Raw genomic sequence first — 21,530 nt, forward strand, 5'->3', positions numbered from 1 at the left:
AAAACCCAAAACTTTCTCATCTGCTCCAAGAAACAGAATAGTCTTGWCACAAAGGATTCAAGTCATTCCAATCACTATAATATGCACCCCTTAATAGTGCAGAGACAATGCTGGCCATGGAGTGGGTACAAGACCAGTATTTTATCATATATTTCMAGTAAATTCCCATTTTATTGTGTKTGCCTTATGAATGTTCATCACAGTTCAAAATGCTCCTGTAGTTGCAACCAACTTCTGAACATTTGACATTCACCTTTCTATGTCTTCATTCTCAGATATTTAAAATGAAAGCTATGGCACACTTTTTTCTTTTTATCTTTTTCTTACTTTTTTTAAAGATTGTTCTAAAATTACTGACAAAAGACACATATTTAAAGCTCCTAATTTTTAAATTACATTTTAGGGTAAGGAACAAAGAGTACTCTGCAGATATTCATGCATGTAAAATGTTTCATAGGGGAAAATAAAAGTAAAAAAGTACTTTTAAAGGCGAGTACTTCATAATCGCTACTAGCAGAAAATTCMGCTATAACAAAATGGGTTTGTGCAAATATATATTTTTTCAAACATCTGGAATATTCATCAAAATTGAATTTATTGTTGATTTTAAATACTAATTTTATTTCAAAAAATGAATGGTAAAAACAGAATTGCCTTTCTTTTGACTTTCTAAAGCACTCCAAGAGTCCCTTGGCCAATAAAAAAATTCCTGCCTGTATTTATTCTGTGGACTATAATATTGTATTGACCCTATAACGTGGTCTTCCTACTAACATCTCTTTTTAGGTACTTCCAACTCTTCCTAAATTTCATCATTCACCTGAGAAGAATCAAGGAAGTAAGGAGACCTAACAAGAAGAGGCTGAAGGKAATGGAATAAAGGAGCATGTGCAGAGTAGGCTCTCCCCACTGAAGTACCCACCCTTTGAGAACCAGAACACAATTGACAATAAAAAGAAGTCAGTAGAATCACACATAAAATTTATTTCCTGTACATTGATATTGAGAACAAAATAGTACAGGTACYAGTTACCTTAAGTCAATGCTGTTATGGATCTTCAAATGTGTCAGTGTTTCTTATACTWAAAAATTCCTGTTGCAAAGGGCAGTGATTTAATGTAACTTCTAAGATTCAGGAAATTATACCCTCATCATTCCCAAATTAAAAGCTTCAAATAAGAAGGCTGGAAAAGACAGGGATTAGTTTTCTACCTATTTGATGTTTAACTTGAGATCTCCTTTCCTGTTTTTCAGGGCTCTCATTCTACACTCTCCAATACCTGCATTAGAAGAAAAAGAGGTCCTATATGCACAAGATTCTTTTTTAGAACACCCTTATTTGAGTACTTAACAAGCACCAGGTAAGCCAAGAACTGCTCAAGCACTTGTGGTTCCAGCATTTCCTATCCTTTGAGGGCCTCAATAAAACAATTTTGACAATGCTGTTCATTACAGTATTTTGTGTATTTATACTTATAAAAATATATATGTACACACTCTTGTTATTTATGGTTTAATAATAATAAAATTTTTTCTGCATCAACTATATAAAGGATTTAATAGAAATGAAGACCAAGTACTTAAAAGATACTGCAGAGAAAGAGGAAAATGAGTACCAGATAGTCTGAACAATTACCTAACATGGTTAACAGCATATTTCAAAATGAAAAGACAAGCCTGGGAAAGCATCATTGGATCCATTAAGCCAAGCTACACTGAGATCCATACAGATACCTCTCTCTGTAGCCAAACTGAATCTTAATAAACACCCACCAACTACAAGTTTTCTGAAAGAAAAGTTACTTCAGAAATCTGCCAAATATGGATAATTTTTCAATTTATATAAAATATTTCTATTTCAAACATAACATTAAACTTCCTWTAACTGATTCTAGATTTCAGAAAGGCAAATCTATTACACAAAAAAAGTTGACAATATGCACAAATGCATTATCATCTCAAACATTACTTACATGCATCACTTATTATAAGCATATAAAAAAGATTTCACAGRACGTTGTGGTTTAAACAAGGTAAATTCATACAACCTTATTAAAGCTATATATTACAGCCTATAAGGCAAGGATTTTTCTGTGATAAAAGATACTATCAAGAACAATTTTGGATTCAATTCCATTCTAATTGACTGGATAGTACATAAGTATAGTTTGATGGAAATGCAGAAGAAAATGGTAGAGCTGAGTCACTCAAAGTTTGGGGATAAAAGTGGGATTTTTTAAATGTACAAAAAGTCTAACATCTTTTTTTTTCATCTAGTACTAAATAAAATTCTGTCTTTAATAGCACATAAATACCTGTATTACACCATCATTGGTMTCCAATATGCCCTTATCAAAGCACTCAGTTCAATACCCATCATCAAAAATTTTTGATTGACATCCATTATAAAAGGAAAAAGCTTCCGAACAAATTCTTTACAGACAGGTAAGTTAACAATGGTGGCCTTGGACATCAGATAATGTTATTACTGTTTACAAGACTACTCATTTTGGGTCAGCAAATTGATGGTCCAAGGTGGGACATGATTTTAAGGTCTAATGGAAATTCCATTCAAGGATGGACATTTCACTTCACTGCTGCAAGTGAAATGCAAGCAGACTTTCTTTTGGGATAAAACACGCACTCATTTGTATTTCATCACATCAATGTTTATAGGTTCAGCAACACAAGAGAAGTTCACAAGTTCARTTTCACAAGAGAAGTTCAGCAACTAATGAAAAATCTACAACTGTAAATTTAAACACATAACTGGAGTCATAGAAACCAGTATTCTGAATACTTACTATAAGAAATCATAAAGAAATKGATACTGATAAAGCCTCAACCACAAAAGGATAAAAGTACCTAAATCCAGGTTACAGGGAAGCATCAGTCTGAGTCCAAGAATTGTAAAAATGAATCCTCTCGATGAGCTGGCGCCTGAGCAGCAATTCAAAATGCACCATTCTTCTTATAACAGGTAGTTAGGCAGTTAGAACAGAGTAAGGAAGCATGGAAAACTGAGTCCCAGGTTTCTCTACTGGCTTCCTAAAATATGCCCACAAAGTTCTTATCAATACCCCTCTGGTTATTCCTAAGGGAATTTGTCTTTGCTGTTGACGCTATTCGCTCTCCCGCAAAATAATTAAATATTCAAAGAACTGTTTAATTCACTGAGTTAAACATTAATTGAGAATGGAAAAGTGATACTGATTTTAATCCTTGGTAGTCAGGTCACAGATCTACAATGGAAGATAGTGAAATTCCAGCTAAGAGACCAAACCTTGTTACAGCAAATATCTACTCTCAAAGTCTAGCAATGTAAAAGGAATTAAATTCATCCTCTAATTTTAAAATATTTTTTCTTTCTTGTGTTTTATTGTCAGTATCTTCATATTTCTTTGTTTCTTTAATTGTTCAGTCATTCTGTCTATTCATTAAATTCTTTTCAGTGTCCTTCTCCATCTTTTTCCCATATAGCCATTTAAAAGTAATCTGTATTCTCCCTTTAGTATAGGTTACACACTTTAAGCTAATTCATGAGACTTAGAAACCTGGATAGCCTGTTTATTGCTTTTTTCCTCCATATTACYATCATCATGGTAATGTGTTTGAGGAGACTGGTTTATTTCATAGGGYGTATGTGTTTACACAGCTAAATTCCAGCAAGCTCTGTGAAAATCAGTATCWTCAGAGGAGAAAGGCCCAAGCCAATGTGCATAGAGGAGAGTGGGTAGAACTGAGAAGCATTACCCCTTGACTTCCACAGCAGAAATAGAGTCAGAGTACCGTCAGTAAACAGGCACATCACTGCCATCTGAACCCTGCAGACCTCCACAGAAGAAATAGCAGGGGAAAACATGAGATATCATTATAGGCTGTACTGATTCTGAAGCTCATGGAAGTGCCTCCTACTTGTATTTAACTCCTTCMTTCTTCATTTGCCATCAGACTTGTCAGTGGTATCTCATGCACAAAGGAAGCAGTTTATCTCCTGTTCCACCAGCAGTAATACTGAACAATGAAATAATAATAATTTATCCTTAGAATAAGATTTTTAAAAATAGTTAATTATCACAAACCTTGCAACTATATTCCCTATTAAGTCCTTTAGGATATGAAGCTTAAGTGATGTGATTACCACTGCAGGTAAGAGTAATGTCAGTGATCCACTCARGTGGCATGGACCCCCAAGCCTTTCTTTTACTTGCTGTGCAGGATACCAGAACTTTGCTGTTCCAAAGCCTGTTGAGCTACATTCCTGGAGATACATTCCTTGTTTAAGTAGCCTAATTCCAGTGAAATCAGGGATAACACTGCATGCCAACAGTCTTTGGATTATGGCCCAAAAGCGCAGTTCAACACTATGCCTCTAGCACGTTTCCAAATACTGGAACTGCTCTGGTGCCAGTGGAAGCAGTCTGTGCTCTGTTCCTCAGTCACGAACTCATCCAGCAAGTACAATACCCAAAATGGTTAAGAGGATGCTCTGATGAGCCTACTTTATTGAGGATAAAATCAGCGCCTTTACAGGTATCTGGATATTCCCATCTCTGACAACTCTCAGTATTTATGTCTTCAACACACACGGAAAAAAGGTGACYAACTGTCTACTTTGTAATGAAATACAAAACTAACCTTGACATCTATAGACTCCCAAGGAAGTTAAGGAGTACAAAGTACATCAGCCCAAAAAGTCAAGTCTTGATGGGAAATTCCAGATCATCTTTGGACTTCCCAAGCAGAAAAGACCAACTGTCCTTATACAGCTGTGCTGAGTTGTGTGAGGACACTAAGTAACTCATTTCCCTGCATCTCATCATAGCCTAAATAAATGAAAGAAATAATCAGGATTCATACTGATCRGTATGGCTTTAAAACTTTCTAAAAAGTGGCAAGCAAGTTAAACATGAGATTTTGCCTGCATATTTACYAGTTAATAAGGAATATATTTTACAAATAAAATACTTGGAAGCTGAAACTTTATACTTTTTTATCAGTTTCTGTTTAATAATATTCTAAATCTGCRAAGGGAAAAAAAGACTTGTGAAACTTAAATGCCAGATGACTTATAAAAAAACTTTTACTGATAAAATAATTCTACATTTTTTAAAAATTCAGATAACACAATAGTAGGTCTAACTTAGTTCCTTACACGGATACTAGGAAATATGCCATATGTTCACTTAGGAAATCCTACTGTTAGGCCTGGTATGGACACATACGAAAACTGGCACCGACCACACAAAAATTGCGCACTTGAGGATGAGTAAGACAGGAAAAAGCCAAACAAATTAGACAACAGAAATAGAAATATTATAATTTGAGAACCTTTTGTTATTTATTATGATAGACTATACCACAGCAGTACTAATTTTTGAAATGAGTCAGTAAGTATGCCTCACAACACGGTATACTTCCCAGTATAATAATATTTAAGATATCTTTAACATTAATAACTTTGACTTATTGGTTAATTTCCTTAGCTCAATATAGATTATGGCTTCTCAAACCTCTCTGGGGAATTCTCTTAAATACATTAGCTGAAAGGMAATATGGGAAATTTTATTTAAATATGACAAGGCATAGAATAGTCGAAAATAATTACATGAAATGTTTAATTTTAATTATTTCTCTTATCTTTCTCTTTCTCATGCTTCTGAATATTACACAATATATACAACTTGTTTGGCCTGCAGTGAAACTCCAGTGCCTAGTTCTGCCTCACTTRCCAGATCTGGGCATTTCTAAGTATTCCTTCCTTAGGGAAGTCCATGCTTAAAAATTAAGACATTACCGATTGTAGGCAAATTCAGAAGTTGAATTTAGATTGTTTGACCTTAATAACAAAGACATCCAGATTCATCCCACCTAAATGTGGATGACTAAGGACTGCAGTATAGAAAGCTAGCCACCTTTTCCTTCCTGTATAATTAATAGAAAGAAAGAGGAATATGGGGGGGGGGGGGAAATCATGTGACCCAAAATGGAACACCCAAAAATAGGTTTAATGAAGTGTTCTTATGCTTGTTTAATTACTTTATTTAGGATGTAGGAATATAAATCTGTGGTTGCAATTCTATTGCTAGATCTGAGAACACTTCCCAGTTCCTGCCTTAGCTGTGTTCTGACACCGTATCAGAAAAAACCCAGGGGTGTGTGTGTGTTTTCTTCTGTTTTCCAACTCATGTATCTTCCCCACRTTTAACACAGGTAATTTAGGGATCTTCGTTGTTTCTAGCAAAACTCCCATTGATGGCACACACCACATAAAAAAAAGAAGCCTTAAAATCTAGTGATATGGGGTTTTTAAACCACAATCTTGACTTAGGATATAATTTATATAGAGAACTACTGAGGCAGAAATTGCATTTGGCAAACAAAAAACCCCAACCTATTATTCWGATAAATGTGCAAATCAATTCTTCAACCTGCAAGAGCATGATTCTATTTTGTACTAAAATAATTCATGCAYGCTATTAATTTTTTTTCATGTTTGAAGGACTGGTCAGCTTCCTACAGGAGAAATATGTCTCCACAAAATAAATTTCTRGAAAATCTGGGTCACATGATGATCCCATAATCCGTTTTCTGCTTTCCTCAGAGTTCTGACAGTTTACTGAAATGTCTAGGTATCATAACCTTTTAGTATGAATATATATCCTTGTCCATGTCCATACATCTAGTATATAAATAATATTTCTAAAAGAATTAAAGGAGTACTATTACGGTGGGCAAATCAGAGTTAGAAAAGGTCTAAGTGAAACTTTATTCCCCTGGCTAAAGGAATAGTTCCTTTACCCAACAGGAACATCAAGTTTTTTATAGACTGGGTGAAAAATTAGAGAAATATGTGTAATACATACTGACACAACAGACTCAACATTCAGTAGATGCTGCACCTCACAGAACATGTGGTTTAGAGTAACATATTTCAACCAATTTTACTTTCAGCTGACTTACAATCAATTGAAATTTCTTTGCAACTCATTACAGTACATGAGTCCTGCTTTTTGCCTCATTTGCAGTTCTGGATGGTTCACCAATGAGATGTGTCTCACAAGACAAGAACTGCTGGCCTAGAACGGAGATTTGATTGATTTTTGAAACAGTGCTCTGAAAACCTCATGTGCTATAAAAGAGATGTCTGATCTGCACTTTTATAAAAAGTGATCATTTATCACCTTTCAAAAACACAAAAGGTGATTTAAAATGCTACTAACAAAGTATTATGCATGATTAATAATGTAAAATACTAATAACAGAAGCTAAAAATACACTCACTAACATTTTTTTTTTTAAATTCACTCAGTAACTAATGTGTCTTTCCATTTCAGGATGACATATTCAAGGTGCCAGTTGATCTCAGTGCTTACAGGCAGTTTGTATTTAGATCCCCTATTCTCAAAGTTACAGAAATTTAAGAACACAGTCGGTTAAAAATTAAATCCTACAACAGTCCAGTGACGTTTACCAACTACATAAATGCCCCCAGCACAGAAGTTATTCCAAGATACACACTCAGATAAAGAGATAACRTTTTCTTCACGAAAGACACAATTACCACAGTTACCAGATTCTTTACATAAGTGCTTTTTTGGTGAGCAGGCTGATCAAAGAGCTCCTTGTTATGTAAAGAAAGTAACAGTTACATTGATCTTTAAATCCACAGTAGTTATACATTGCAGAAATTGGCTCTCATTAACGTTAAGAATTTGGGAGTTTAATTAATTTTAGAAATGACTTCTATTCACTTGGAAAATATCTTGAAATTTACTGCTGTATCTATATTTCAGATGACTGATTTGGACACTAAAGGTCCAAGCTTGTGTTGAGTGTCAATGTGTCCAGGTGATCTGTGATGGAAATAAAGATTAAAATATGTGCAAACTAAAAGACAGATCATTGTCCAAATGACTAAGTAAGATTAAGATTAGTCTTTTCACTTATTGAAACAGAAGCTATGACAACACATCTGTGCACTGGATTGTTTATTAATTTCTGCTCTTCAGTACAYTGGATAAAAATTTGAGCCTTCCATATCTTGGGAAGAGTTCAAAGAGACTAATTTATCTTCCTTTCATGTCATTATGAGATTTATGGTCTCCTGGGTTGATCCTATATTCAGCTGATTGGAATACCAGAAGAATATTTTCCTGATGATCACATACTTCTGGAATTCATTTCCTTTGACAGTGTCATGGAGCATGAGTTTTATAAGCATTAAGGCTGTGTAAATATTTTACTTTGGAAAGATATCCATTTAATACAGGAGTTCTATTTTACTGGAATAAAGGCAGCATTGGCCATTTGGGAAAGGAGTTAGGATTAACTTCATAATTGATTGTTGTAGCTGTAAGGTTTCATGATACTTGATGACATACCACAGAATAAATTTCTAAATAAATCTCATTTTCAGGGAGGAAAAATATGCTTCTGAAAGAAATATCTATATGCCACATAGAGAGTGAAATTAAAAGTCCTTGTCTTGAGTAAAATCTCCTGGTTTGCTTAGCTTTGCCAGGCTTAATGCCAAAAATAACTGACAGCTTTTGAGAATATCTACCAAAAGGACACCATTCTTGTAAATCCTCTTAATTACTTGAGGAAAGAGCAAAGAAGTAAAGTAGGTAAACATTATCCAGATCTATGTCAGTGCATCAATCATTACTGCAATGCAGTTTATCTCCCTCCAAAACAATTTTTTGAGGAACTGAGGTACTATTAGTACTGCACTTATGTTCAAAGCTCCAGAGTTTGAGTCCCATCTACAAAATATTCCTATCTTTTCCATTATTTATATGACATATCTTCCTCTTTTCTTTCTTACTCTGGTTCTCAGGGTCTTTCTAACTGATATTCAAATTTTGGAAAGAATGTCTGCATTAAAAAAAAAAATCTGCTGAGTAGAAATTAAATTATTCTTTATGTCAATTTTACTTTATTCAGAAGTTCAAATTTCTTCCTTCAATTATTGATAGATTTTTTTTAATTAAAGTAAATTCTTCAGTCCTCATTGCATTTACTTGAGCCACGAGAAGCACTCGAAATATACATTGCTTTACAAGAAATGAATATAAAAGTTAAATTTGGTTTCTTTTAAGAATATCTTTTTGTTCTAGACCCTGTTAGTAAGTGGTACAGGAAGATTAATCACCACATGTCCATTKTAGGAATAAAATGCAATTATCTCATCCTAGTGAGGAGGTGGAATTACTAACTAACTGTTGAGTTGTCAAATTTCTTATATTCAAGGGCTGAGATTGTTGAACTAATTGTTATTCCTCTTCTAGCTTAAATATTTTTCCCAGTTCTAACTGCAGCATAAAGATTCAACTGAAGCAGGTCAATTTTCATCAGTCCAGCACCTCATGCCAGAGTCAGAAAGCTTCAGTTAAAATTAATCTACCTCTTGGAAAAAAAAATGGGTTTGTGCACTGATTTGGAACTTTAGAATGCAATGTCTTTCAGAAGCTTCCCAATTTATTTGGCATTAAGAAGCAAATCAGATGTTTTTTTGGTTTAATCTCCTCTGCCTTGATGGGCATTTAAATTTTTTTTTAAGTGATCATCAAGAATTCATTTAAAGTCCAGCATTTCCACAAAGTCATTCCAAATGTATCCTCTTGCAGTTAAAATGCATTGTCTTCTATCATGATATTACTAGAAGAACTCTTGTCCTTACCATTTTCTTTTTACAAAAAAAAAAATGGGGTTTCTGCAGCAAAGTTCATACAAAGAAAATCGTGTTTCTGCAGCAAAGTTCATGGTTTGTCCTATTACAAGCTGCATAATAGAAACTTGTTTTGGCAGATAAATTACATCTAGGGACCAATTCAAGCGTAGAACACCAGCTGACAAAACACTGGACCAGAAATTTGGAAAACTGTTTGGAGCAACCTAACCTCTTGATATTCAACAAAGATGATACACTTACTGAGGTCCCTAAGAGCATTTTCAGGAAGCTCAGTGCTGCAGAACTGGGCACTTGCTGATGTCATTTTCTAAAAACACCAGGGCATGATTACAGGGCACAGTGCTGCAGAGAGAAGGAAGTCAGAACAAGTTGCATAGATGCACAACCCACTGCATAACATTTATATACAGATATTACCTTGGATTTTAAAACTCCTCTTCAAGAGTCAGTGACTTCAAGTCACCTACATTTTCTGCTTAACTTGAAATGACATTTTACTGCACTAATTTGCTGAAACAGGTAACTATTCCCTTAAAATGTCTGTGGTTGTCTTCATTCTGGTTAGCCAAGAATGTAGGGAAATCTGTTTTTCTGAAACGCATAAMATTAAGATTTCTCAAAGCTTGGGAGAGAAGTGTCCGATTACTTCACCACAAAACTGAAAGGACACTTAGGAATGRTTGCAGAAACTGTTGGTTGTAAAGTGAGGACAAAAATGAACTACATCAAGGGGAAAGAAAAAGAAGTAGCTTAGAGAAGAAAATGTCAGTCTTTAAGTGAAAAGAGACCATGAGTATCTCTTTGAAAGTACTTTCAATATCTAGTCAGTTTGGCTTTGTTTCTCACCAGTGAGAAAGAAATAGTGATACACAAAAGAAATGAGGTAATAAAATATCAATAAATAATTCTATAAGGACATTCCAGARTAGGCAAAGGGATGAAAGGATTTGTCCTGAAGAAAGGGCAGAAAATGAATCAGAATAGTCATGGTAAAGACAAGGTAGAAAACAAAATTGTATTGCTTAATAATGTAACTTTTAAATATTAAAATATGGTCACCCTGGTCCTATTACATTCATTTATGTTACTTTTTTTCCTCAAATCTGACTTAATAAAATAGACTGACAGTTACTAAAATTTTTTATCTTACCATGTAAAAGATAAGTGACAACTAAATTGCACTACAGAAGTGATTTCCTTTATCATTCGTGACTTCTAGAGACACAAAGGAAAAGCTAAAGAATTCACCCCAGTAACAACAATGCAGTTTCAATTTTTTATTTTATTTCAGTCAATGTAATGATGGCAAAAAGTAAGAAAACAAAAATCCATTTATTGAATTGCTTAYTGCAGATCCCAGAATCACTTGGCTGCTTTAAATGATAAACTTGAAATAGCAGAGTTCTTTACCAAATGTTAGATATTTCCCTCAACTACACTTCACAGAAGTTTCTTATTCACCTTTAYATACCATTTTTTTAAAATATGAAACTTTTAAAAATCTGTTATTTATACTTCTTAAGAGAACTTAGCCTCCAAAGAGCAGAGGACAGTACAACTAAGGATTATGAGCACACAGTGAGCTCTAATATTCAAGTTTATGCAAGGTCAATAAAACTTCACTGCAAGAAGACATGCTCAACCCAGAAASGTATTTGCCTCATTAATTTCAAAAAATAATTTAAAAATGCTACTACCCTTTTTTTTCTGATATTGCCTTTTTACAGGATTAGTTTAGTTAAAAGCAAAACTACACTTAGATTCACAAATATCAGCTGCAGTCAGTACTTAACAAAAATGCTGGATATTCTGATACAGATGATAACAGTGCTTACAGATTTAGGTTATAACAGTCGTTCAGCACAGGTGAACACATGGCTGTCCTATACAGAAACCTTACACTGCAATGGAAGGCCAAACTCCACTTCAAAGATTCTGAATACCAGCACTGAATACTCAGACTTCCCTGAACTCAAGACTGAGAAAAGTCATAGTCTTCAATAAGCAGTAAGCAACAAATAAAAAAAAATAAGCTATCAGTAACAGTAAGCAAAATAACAACATCATGTTGCAATGGAATTATTTTTGAAAAGGCATTCTACTGCAAACTGTGAAAATTAAACTCCCTAAAATCAWCATGAGATTAGCTCACTCAGAGAATGATTGCAGCTGGATTCAGATTGTCTCTTAAAGCTGGAATTAAATATTTTTGTTATGTTCTTAATTTAAACAATCTAGTATTTGAAAAGGGTCATGGCAGTCATTATTAAGGWAGATTAGTTCTGCTGCAGTTACAGAATTTCCCTCTTCTCTTTCCCTCTTCTCCAAACAGATTAGCTTTCTCAAAAAAAAGGGATCCCAAATTGTAGCTACCATTGGTCAGAGGCCCAATGCTACTCAGTACAGGTTTTACAGCTAGATRAAGACTCACCTTAAAATAAAAATAAAAGGTATCTTCAAATAAAACATAACCAGTTAGAGAAAATCAAAGGGGAGGCAGGTAAGTAACACRCAGCTCAGAAAAACCACACTGAAGTCACAATGTGGCTGCACATCCTGGACATTGTGTGAGTGTGACATGGTTCATGTGAGCAGAAGGTTCACAAAACCAGCAACAGGAGACAAAGAGAACTGTGCAAGGATTCCTTCCCCAGAAGACAGACAGCTTTGAAAATGTAATGGGGAAAAAAAAGCTCCACCTCTTTTCCAGAAATTAGAGCAGAATGAATGTGCTACAACCCATTGCAACCTAATAATGACAGGCAGAAACAAAGTGTACCCACTATAGGTAGTCTGGACTGTTAATGGACAATGTAAAAATCATTYAGGAACTCCTTACAGAGACCTTGCATTACAAATTATATCAAATTCCTTACTCATCTTCATCTGGCAGGTGTAGCTTAATCCTTGTCATTAGTGTCTAATTATTTCATTAAAATTTCTGCACTGAAGGATTTCTGACTTTCTTGGGCCCAAGGTACTTCTTCTCAATAATTAAATACTGCATTTTCTCTGGCTTTCTTCCCATAAATTTCTATTGCTTCCTCTGGCCATAGTTGCTATTAAATTATTTTTAATGTCATTTGAGATTGAGACAGCAGATAAATTCAGTTTCTACCTGAAAACTGGAACAGCCATGAAATGCTGATCCACACCCTTAACCCTATGTGTAGATGAATTAAATATTTTAAAGAGCAGTTCTGTGAAGAAAAAGCTAATTTATTTGTTTCAACTTCTTGTTCTAAACGATCTCAAGAATCATAGGAAGCATACAATGAAATGAAAGCACAAGAAACAAAACTACTGAGACTAGTTTTCAGACTGACATCGGTTTTACTTTATAGCCCCAAGGACTACTGAAGTGGTAAAAAATGCTGGAATGGGAGTTGGAAGATGATATAAAACCTTATTCAGATGCATCTCAAATCCTGTAAAACCTAAATCCTTAGTTAATATGTTAAAAATATAGTAGAGTACCCCTAAAGCCCTTTGCATCCTGTTCTAGCACCAGGGAAAGTCACTGTGAGCTCTTTGCAGTCATGCATGGAAAAGAATACYGATTCAATTTTAAACTCAACCTACAAAATTTATGTTTGGAGTATTAGATTTATTCATTAAATGAAAGATTATGATTATGCTTTTCAACAATTGTTGGAGGCCGCTACTGTGGCCAACGGTATTTAAAAAAAAATCATATCATTTTTTATGTCTTACATACAGAATTCTAAAAGGTTTAGAGACCCTGTTGTCCTTAAGGGATACTTCTGAGCACTAACAAATCTGCTCACAGCTTTATCCATCTGACTCTTGAACACCAACACTCTTATTTTAATACTTTCTCCATGCAATTATTTTAATATGTCTGCCTTTTGATATGTCAGCATGTAAAAAAATAGGCACAAATGTTACAGTGCCTCCATTTTACTTGAGAATCAAGTAAAATACTTTGCTTTCAAATATGCTTAGTTTCCACKGGTCTAAATAAAAGGTTTTTCACACATCTGGCCTAGAAATCTATCAACCCAGATAATCAGAAACAAATAATCAAAATCAGAGGTTGCACTATAGTGATGTGTCACAAGTGTTGCAGAAGAGAAAGAGTGATAATCTCAAGAAATGGGAAGTTTTCAGCCTTTCCAAAAGAAATATAATTGATTGACTCTTTAATGTTGCACCGTCATATTTTAAATTGCAATAAACTACATCAGTTCTCAGTGTCAGCTGCTCAGGAACCAGCAATTAAAGAAGAGTCATTTTAAAAAGATATAAACATGAAACAGATGGACACACATTTTCATTTTTTAATTCATGCTGCTCTTTCATGTTTCTCATCTCACTTATGCCTGCTTTTTCCTCTCTCCTCCTTTTTTCTCTTGTTTTGGTCTCTCTTTCCCTCTCTGTTCACACCCTGACATCCCCAACTGCAGTCCCAAAAGACAGAGCCTACGCTGCCAGCTCACACTGGCATTCCTCCCAAGAATCGAAGCAAAGGCACACGGGAAACCACTTTTGGTGCTACTGCCATTGGTAACACAATAGAATAAAGTCTTTATAYGTGGCAAGCACATGTATACATTTCATAAAGAATACATGCACAAATCCTGCATCTTCAAGTAGCCTCAACACTCTTGTTTGCATTTCTTACTCAGAATAAAATGCATTCTCCAAGCCTGATATATCGTGTGCAGAAATAGCTGTTAAAAACCTCTCCTTTTTCGGAGGTAAGAGGGTTSATAGAAAATAAACCCCCAAATACATATGTAACTCTGAAAGGAGAAGACAAGGAAGAGGGAAGTAGGATATATCTTTACTGTGTCTGCTGGCCTGGAAAATAAATACCGCTGTTGTGCAACTCCGCAGCTGCTCACTCTCTCAATTCGTTGTTTTCATTCTGGTTTTTATGATTTAATCTCATATCCTTACAGTTAATCTGAAAAGGGTTCAGGCAGCTTTATTTGTTAGTCTTGCTTCAAATCATGAGCTTACAGATCATGATCTTTTCCTATACCAAGAACCAATTCTCTTTCTGTGACAAGGCTCACCCTCTGACAGATGAAGAAAGAATAAATTGACTCATGACATATGAAAATGAAATTTCTCACAATATTTTCACTTCCTTTTTKTCATTGAAGCTCATGAAAAATATCCTTGAGGAAGTTTTCCTTACACTAATATAATGCATGACAAATATATATTGTAAAATAAAAGTTATTATTTTCACATTTTTAAAAACGTTTTGGATTCATAAAATACAGATTAGGGAAAATAACAATAATTCTTAAAAAAAAAAACCCTGAAAAATTCACATCTACCTGAACTACATAACACCATTTCAGATATATATTAATAGTTGTGTCATCGTAACCTTGCTTGGGGAAGATGCATGAGTTGTTTCCTATTTTAAGAGATTTATGTATATGTATAGAATAAAGATTCATGAAGCAATATCTCTAGAATGTCACAAAATATTTACAGTTTAAAACACTGAGTTCATATGTGGAAAAGTACTGACATGGATTTACAATGGATCCCACTAAGAGTAAGAAAATAATTATGTTACTAGTCAAATATGGCAACACTGCCTAAAAATCTAATCATTCAGGCAAAGAGAATGACAAGAAAAAACGTTCATATTAGCACATCAAGGTTCCCTATTTCCCAGATTTTAGTATTAGGATGTTGTACACATTTTAATAGGACATGGACCATTTAATAAACATGGACCATTTCACAAGCTGCAAAAATTACTGAAAAAAAAAGATGATGTCTGTTCAAATTATTTTCCTGCTAGAAAGAAAACAGATATTGTAGGATGAGTAGTGCAGGTCTTGGAAACAATAGAATACGTGAAAGTTCTTGATTAAAATAAAATAAAATAGGACCCCTTTGCCTAATCCAGAATTAATGTGAATCTGCAAATCAAAGAACTGCAGCTATAAATCTACCATCTGTGCTCAGCAGACCTCAGAATAGACCTTCTGAGTCTATGGATTACTTAAAATATTATTTCACGTTTCTTTGATTTACATAATTTCGTAGTTTTCAGGGAATCTCATGTCGCACTATATCAGCATCCACCCAACCAGCACACAAGGTTAAGCCTGTGAAAACCACTATTGGGGTTACAGCTCAACTGTGCTTAGCATGAAACCTCCGTGTGGCACAAATTACATTCATCTCACCTTAAACACCAAATACACCAAATGTTTACTGAATCATACATGGCTGCCTGCTGCCCCTGCCTAACCCACGGTTTACTATATAAAAAGCAGTAAAAGCACCATAGCCCAGATTGTAAATATTGTTGTATAGCATTTAAACTGAAAGAGGATAGATTTAGGCTAGATATAAGGAAGAAAATCTTTACAGTGAAGGTAGTGAGGCATAGGAACAAGCTACCCAGAAAAGCTGTGAATGCCCCATCTATGGAAATGTTCAAGGTTAGGCTGCATGGGGCACTGAGTAACCACGGTCCTTGCCCACGGCAGATGGATCTAGAGGATTTTAAGGTTTTGATCTAAGTTATTCTCTGGTTCYATTATATGAACTAGAAAAAAACCAGTAATGGAAAACTGTTCTGCTCTTGGTAAATACAACTTGCTTCTGAACATTTTTTTTTATATATTTTGCGTTTTGTCTGTAATGGATCCATTATAAGAAAAGCATCCTTGAAGAATGTACAACCCAAAATCATTCCTGGCTTCTTCAGGCAACAAATTTCAAAGATCTATAATCAGGTACCTATCCATCTGTCTAAATAGGTTGGGATTTACCAATTGCAAATGGGACTGTTGCTTACATCAACAAAACAGAACACTAGTCTAACGGTTGAAACAATAAAATTTTGATGAAGAATAATACTAGYAAAGAAAACAGGAAAAAAAATATGGTGAGTACTACTCAAGAATGGAAAAACAAACAAGCACAAGCAGAAAAGACAGTAAGGAATAAGACAGGACATTGATGATCTTGAGATTAAAGGAGCAAATGTTGCCCTTTACTCTGTGACCAACTTGTCTCCAGATGACCAAGATAAGATATATGAYACTTGATTTAAAGAACTACTAAGTAATGATTGCTGTAACATCYACAGAAGTTGCAAAGGTTAAAAAAACTTTGATTTCAAAAATACATTTTACCTTTCTATTCAAATCATAATAAYCCAAGTGTGTAAAGTTTTAGCAATACCTTTTTTCCACAAGTGCTTGTTATTTCTAAMATTTTAAATTATTTTTTGTGTCAAAACTAATGTTCTTGGGATGAAGAATTAGACAGAAAATATAGTTCTCACTTTCTACTTACTTCCATTATCAGCACACATAGATTTTAAATAATCTTAAAAATTATATCAAATTATGATATATATTCTATGCATGACCCCATATAAAGAGAATATATTATCTTCTGCTCTTAAAAGTAGTTGAATGCAGGAAAATTRTGCCACATAGCTGCTTGTTTACTCACGTCCAGTGGATGGGGGAGAGAATCAGAAGCATAAAAAAGAAAACTCATGGATTGAGATGAAGACAGTTTAAGAGGGAAAGTAAAAGCCACTCACACAAGCAAAGCAAAACAGGGAATGGAATCACTGCTTCCCATGGGCAGGCAGGTGTTCAGCCATCTCCAGGAGAGCAGGGYCSCATCAGGAGTAACAGTGACATGGGATGACAAACTCCATCCCTCCATCATCTCCCTCCTTCTTCACCCCACTGWATTTATTGAGAATGATGTCACATAGYCTGGAATATCCCAGTGGTCACTTTGGGTCACCTGTCCTGGCTGTGTTTCCTCTCAGCCTCCCATGAACCCCCAACTYCCTCACCACTGTGACAGCAGGAAAAGCAGAAAAGGCCTTGGCTCTGTGTACRCTCTGCTCAGCAAAAACAAAAACATGTCTGTATTATCACCCTGTGTTCTGCACAAATCCAAAACACAGCCCCATACCAGCCACAGGAGGAAAATTAACTCCACCCCAGCCAGAAACAACACAATCTGTAAGCCTTCCCGGTATTGTTGATGAGAATAGCAATGGCACCACAGCAAATACAGATCCAAACTCAAAGTCTACCCCCACCCTTGAATTCTGGGATGGCCTCTCTCAGAGCGGTTGATATTCTTCTCTAAAAGCCCATTTGACCAGTAAGACTTTGRCTGGGCCTCACRGAGGAATTTTTTTCATTAAGTACAGAAAAAAGAAGTTTATGTGAGGAACATCAGGGAAATTATTCAGAAAACTCTCTATGCTTCAGTAGCATATAATATATATCGTATTCTAAGCATACGTGAGTATGTTAATTAGGGAACATCAGTATTATTATCCAAATAAAATATGAAGAGGCAAATGACTGAAAAAACTATCTGAACTTAAACAATATATTGAATAGAAGTGATAACAATCAGCAAAATTGTTCCGATTTCAAGCACAAAGCCTACATTCCTCCTGTKGGCAAATCTTACTTTATATTGTCGATGTTTACCATTTAACTCTACTTAGGGTAAATGCATATTGCATTATATATTTGTTTATATATCACTGTCTCCATATTTCTACGTGCATATAGTATAAAAACACTTTCAGAGTTAAAGTGTTGCTGTTAACAAGGGTTTTGGTTTTTTAATTTGTTCATTATCTATGATATAAATTTCCTGGCAAAATTAAGGGGGGAAAATGAACCACAAGAGAATCAGTCTGTCTCTTCTGCTCCCTAGTGTCAAGTTAGGGCGCCAGCTGCATTTCTCAGAGAATACACATATAACTGAGGAGCACTCAGGAGTACTGAATACTGAACCAAACAGCTGAAATCAGTGCAAATAGGCAGAATAAGTTAAACAAAAAAGTTAGGATTAATTACATTCAATTTGTTCTCATATAAGACCAAAAATAGGAAATAAAATCTGGTGGAATACAAGAGGTGAGGAAAAAGGAAAACTATTTTAGTTGTGCTAAATGTATAAGATACTATATATGTCTAACTTGCTTCAAGCTCACAGAATAAATGCCRTAATGAGGTCATATCTGGGTAGCAGAGAAAAGCTGCCAGATTATACTGCTCTGCTGCCAAATTCCTGGCAGTTGGAGGTCTCTCGTGCGTGCATGAGGATATCATTTCCATGGAAACACCTGAGCAACCTCACTCGCATCTTTCCCTTCCCACCACATTTAAGTTCTATAGGAAAAAATTAAATCCATTCAATGAAACCATTTTTATTTTTGTGCTCCAGGAAGATCTAGAGGCTGAGAGTTTTCTGGCATCTTTTAGTACAATCACTTAAAGTAAAAGGGAGGGAAGCTCCAGCTCCAGTTTCTGGCTAAACCAGRTTTACCACATTAGCACCAATAGACTTATGGTTTCAAACAATGCAAGCAATACTAACATCAACCAGTGAAGGAAAAAATGCTTGCACTAACAACAGTAACCAACAGCGAGAAACTGAGAAACCATGAAAAGGCTCAGGTCACTACTCAAAGGTTTCAGTGTCCTCAATACTATATACTACAAGCACAACCAGATGTTTTAACAGATGCTATCTTCCATTAATCTGCCTCTTTGAATCCTATTTTGGATTATTAGAACACATCTATAAAGTTAGTGACCACAAAAGTAATATGGTAGCATTCTGTACAGCACAATGACTATGATTTGACAAAGTTGCAAGCACATGGACAAATTCTGTCACACTGCAACTGTCCTGTTCCACATTTATTTCAGTGAGAAGGAATGAAGAGCACACACTGGCTATGACCATCTGAAACCAACAAATGACTTCTCAGGTGCTGCTTCAAAATGCCAGTATGTATTTCATAGGCTACAGAATAAAAATAAGATCAAATTTTAAAAGATAAAACAAAATTTGTAGCATAAATTCATCAGATCTCATCAGGATAAACATTAAATACTTYCTTACCTGTCTGATGTGTCACTTGTTATTTGATGCTTTACCGCTGAACCATTCTTAATTGAGTCTTGCCTTGTGAGCCCTTGAGGTCTGTTTTTGTCCAAAGGTTGTGTGGATATGTCACCTGGTGGTCCTTGGTACTGCGGGTGTTCCTGCAGTTTTGCTTTTTTCTCTTGAGGTGCTTCCTCGTTCCGCAGAGCTCTGATCCCGTCTTGGTCAGGCTGCTGTGGTGCATGTGATCCACTGTTATAGAACCAGGCTCCTGATTTTGTGAGGATTTCTTGTTGTTTTCGGCACAAGTTACATACCCACATTACCTGTTCAGACATAGTTAAATGTAAAATCCGTTAGCTTGCAAATACTGTATACAACATTTTCAGCAAGCACACATCAACTGACTGTTACCATTGGTAAAGGTAGAAAGAATACAGTTTTAATTCTTTCTATTAAAACTACAATATCTTAGCTACAAATACAATAAAATATGTCTGTACAACCTTGGAGGAAATTGTTTTGGCTAAAAATACAAACAAAAATATTTTTAGTGGTTTTTTGTTTCATTATTTGAAATAYMAGGGTAAACAACAGATAGCAATACAAATGAGAAGGTTCTAATACTGGCATTCCAACAGTAATAAATGTAAGCTTTGAAAATTAACACTGTCATTTGAGGATAATAGAAAAAAATGAATCAAAAAATCATTTAACTTTTAATCCATTTTAATTCTCTCACTAAGAGTAAGGAACTTTAGAAAAGGTCCTCTGTTGGTGYAAACAAGTAGTTTTATAATCCTGCACAATGCTCTGCTGATTTACCTCTGGTGATCTATATCCTATGCTTCCCTGAAGAAGCTGACTTCTAGAAGTGACTTCAATTTCAGAGTAATTTTAAATTAAAGCCATTTTATAAATAAAGTAACACAATGTGGTGTGTGTCTCCACTTCATAGCCATGATTTAGCTTTCACTATATGCTTACTAAATTAATAAAATTATTACAGCTTCCAACTTCTGTGACCCTGCATACAGTAATGAGATTTTTTTAATATTCTAAAATGTACTTGTTTGCAAAGCTTTTGTATGTGATCGTCTCAGTCACATGGCAGTTCAGGAAACCAACAACACCAATTATCTGTAAATTAGTTTCATGTTCAATTATTATCTTATATGAGAATAAATTAGGATGTAATAAATCAAATACAACAGATCAGTCATGAACATATTGGCACATTCAAATTGATTATTGTGTTATCCTAAAATCTGGATTTTGGATAGCATTAATTCACTGCAAGTTTCATCCTTCACTCCTTAATCCTCATTTTTCTTTAGCTTTAGCTCAGATTTTTATTTTTTTTCTCTTCATATATTTTTCTCTAAGTTTGCAGACAAAATTGTACCAGTTTTACTATATATTCCTTGAATATCTACACTCAGCCTTCAATCTAGTTACAACTTCTCTAGTTCTAATTCTACAGCAAGCTGCTTTTTTTTAAAGGTTTAYAGTATAGCAGATTCACAAGCTTACATCAATGCTCATCGTTCTTTTAAATGCAGCCAGCTCCATGCAAGCACATGGAAGATGCAGTTTCTWCCTCCACATACATCTAGTTCTGTCTAGAAAAGGTTTTAGGAGCTGCAATCTGCATCTTGCTTTCATTCTCCAGGCTGCTATCTAATAGATAATTTGGGCCATGCTCTCTAGTGAATCCTCAGAAGAAATCTTTCGAGGAAAGCTTCATAGAGAAGGCTACTTGGATGGCAAGGTTCATACTGAAACTGAAGTCACCAACTGCCTCATTYACAAACTGTCAGGCTGGGGAGGAAAAGGAGGCATCTCCCCTGTTTGATGGTAGTGATTTGCCCCATCCTGGTAAACTTCCCTCTTATCTTTTTATAGGGCTGATATCATTTGTGAGAACTTATGTCTGCTTACATCA

At 35.0% G+C, this 21,530-nt stretch overlaps 1 protein-coding gene across 2 annotated transcripts in view; it reads right to left on the reverse strand.

The window, feature by feature from the left end:
• Positions 1–21,530, reverse strand: part of RIMS2 (regulating synaptic membrane exocytosis 2) — a 440,099-nt gene that overhangs the window by 314,314 nt on the left and 104,255 nt on the right. For both annotated transcript variants that reach the window (XM_057372448.1, XM_057372449.1), the window contains one exon: positions 19,604–19,911. In XM_057372448.1, the coding sequence (XP_057228431.1) occupies positions 19,604–19,911 (308 nt within the window). The remainder of the gene's footprint in view (positions 1–19,603; positions 19,912–21,530) is intronic.

This window comes from Malurus melanocephalus, unplaced genomic scaffold (assembly GCF_030028575.1).
Source record: "Malurus melanocephalus ecotype Western Australia unplaced genomic scaffold, MMel_1.1 scaffold_171, whole genome shotgun sequence".
Lineage (NCBI taxonomy): Eukaryota > Metazoa > Chordata > Aves > Passeriformes > Maluridae > Malurus > Malurus melanocephalus.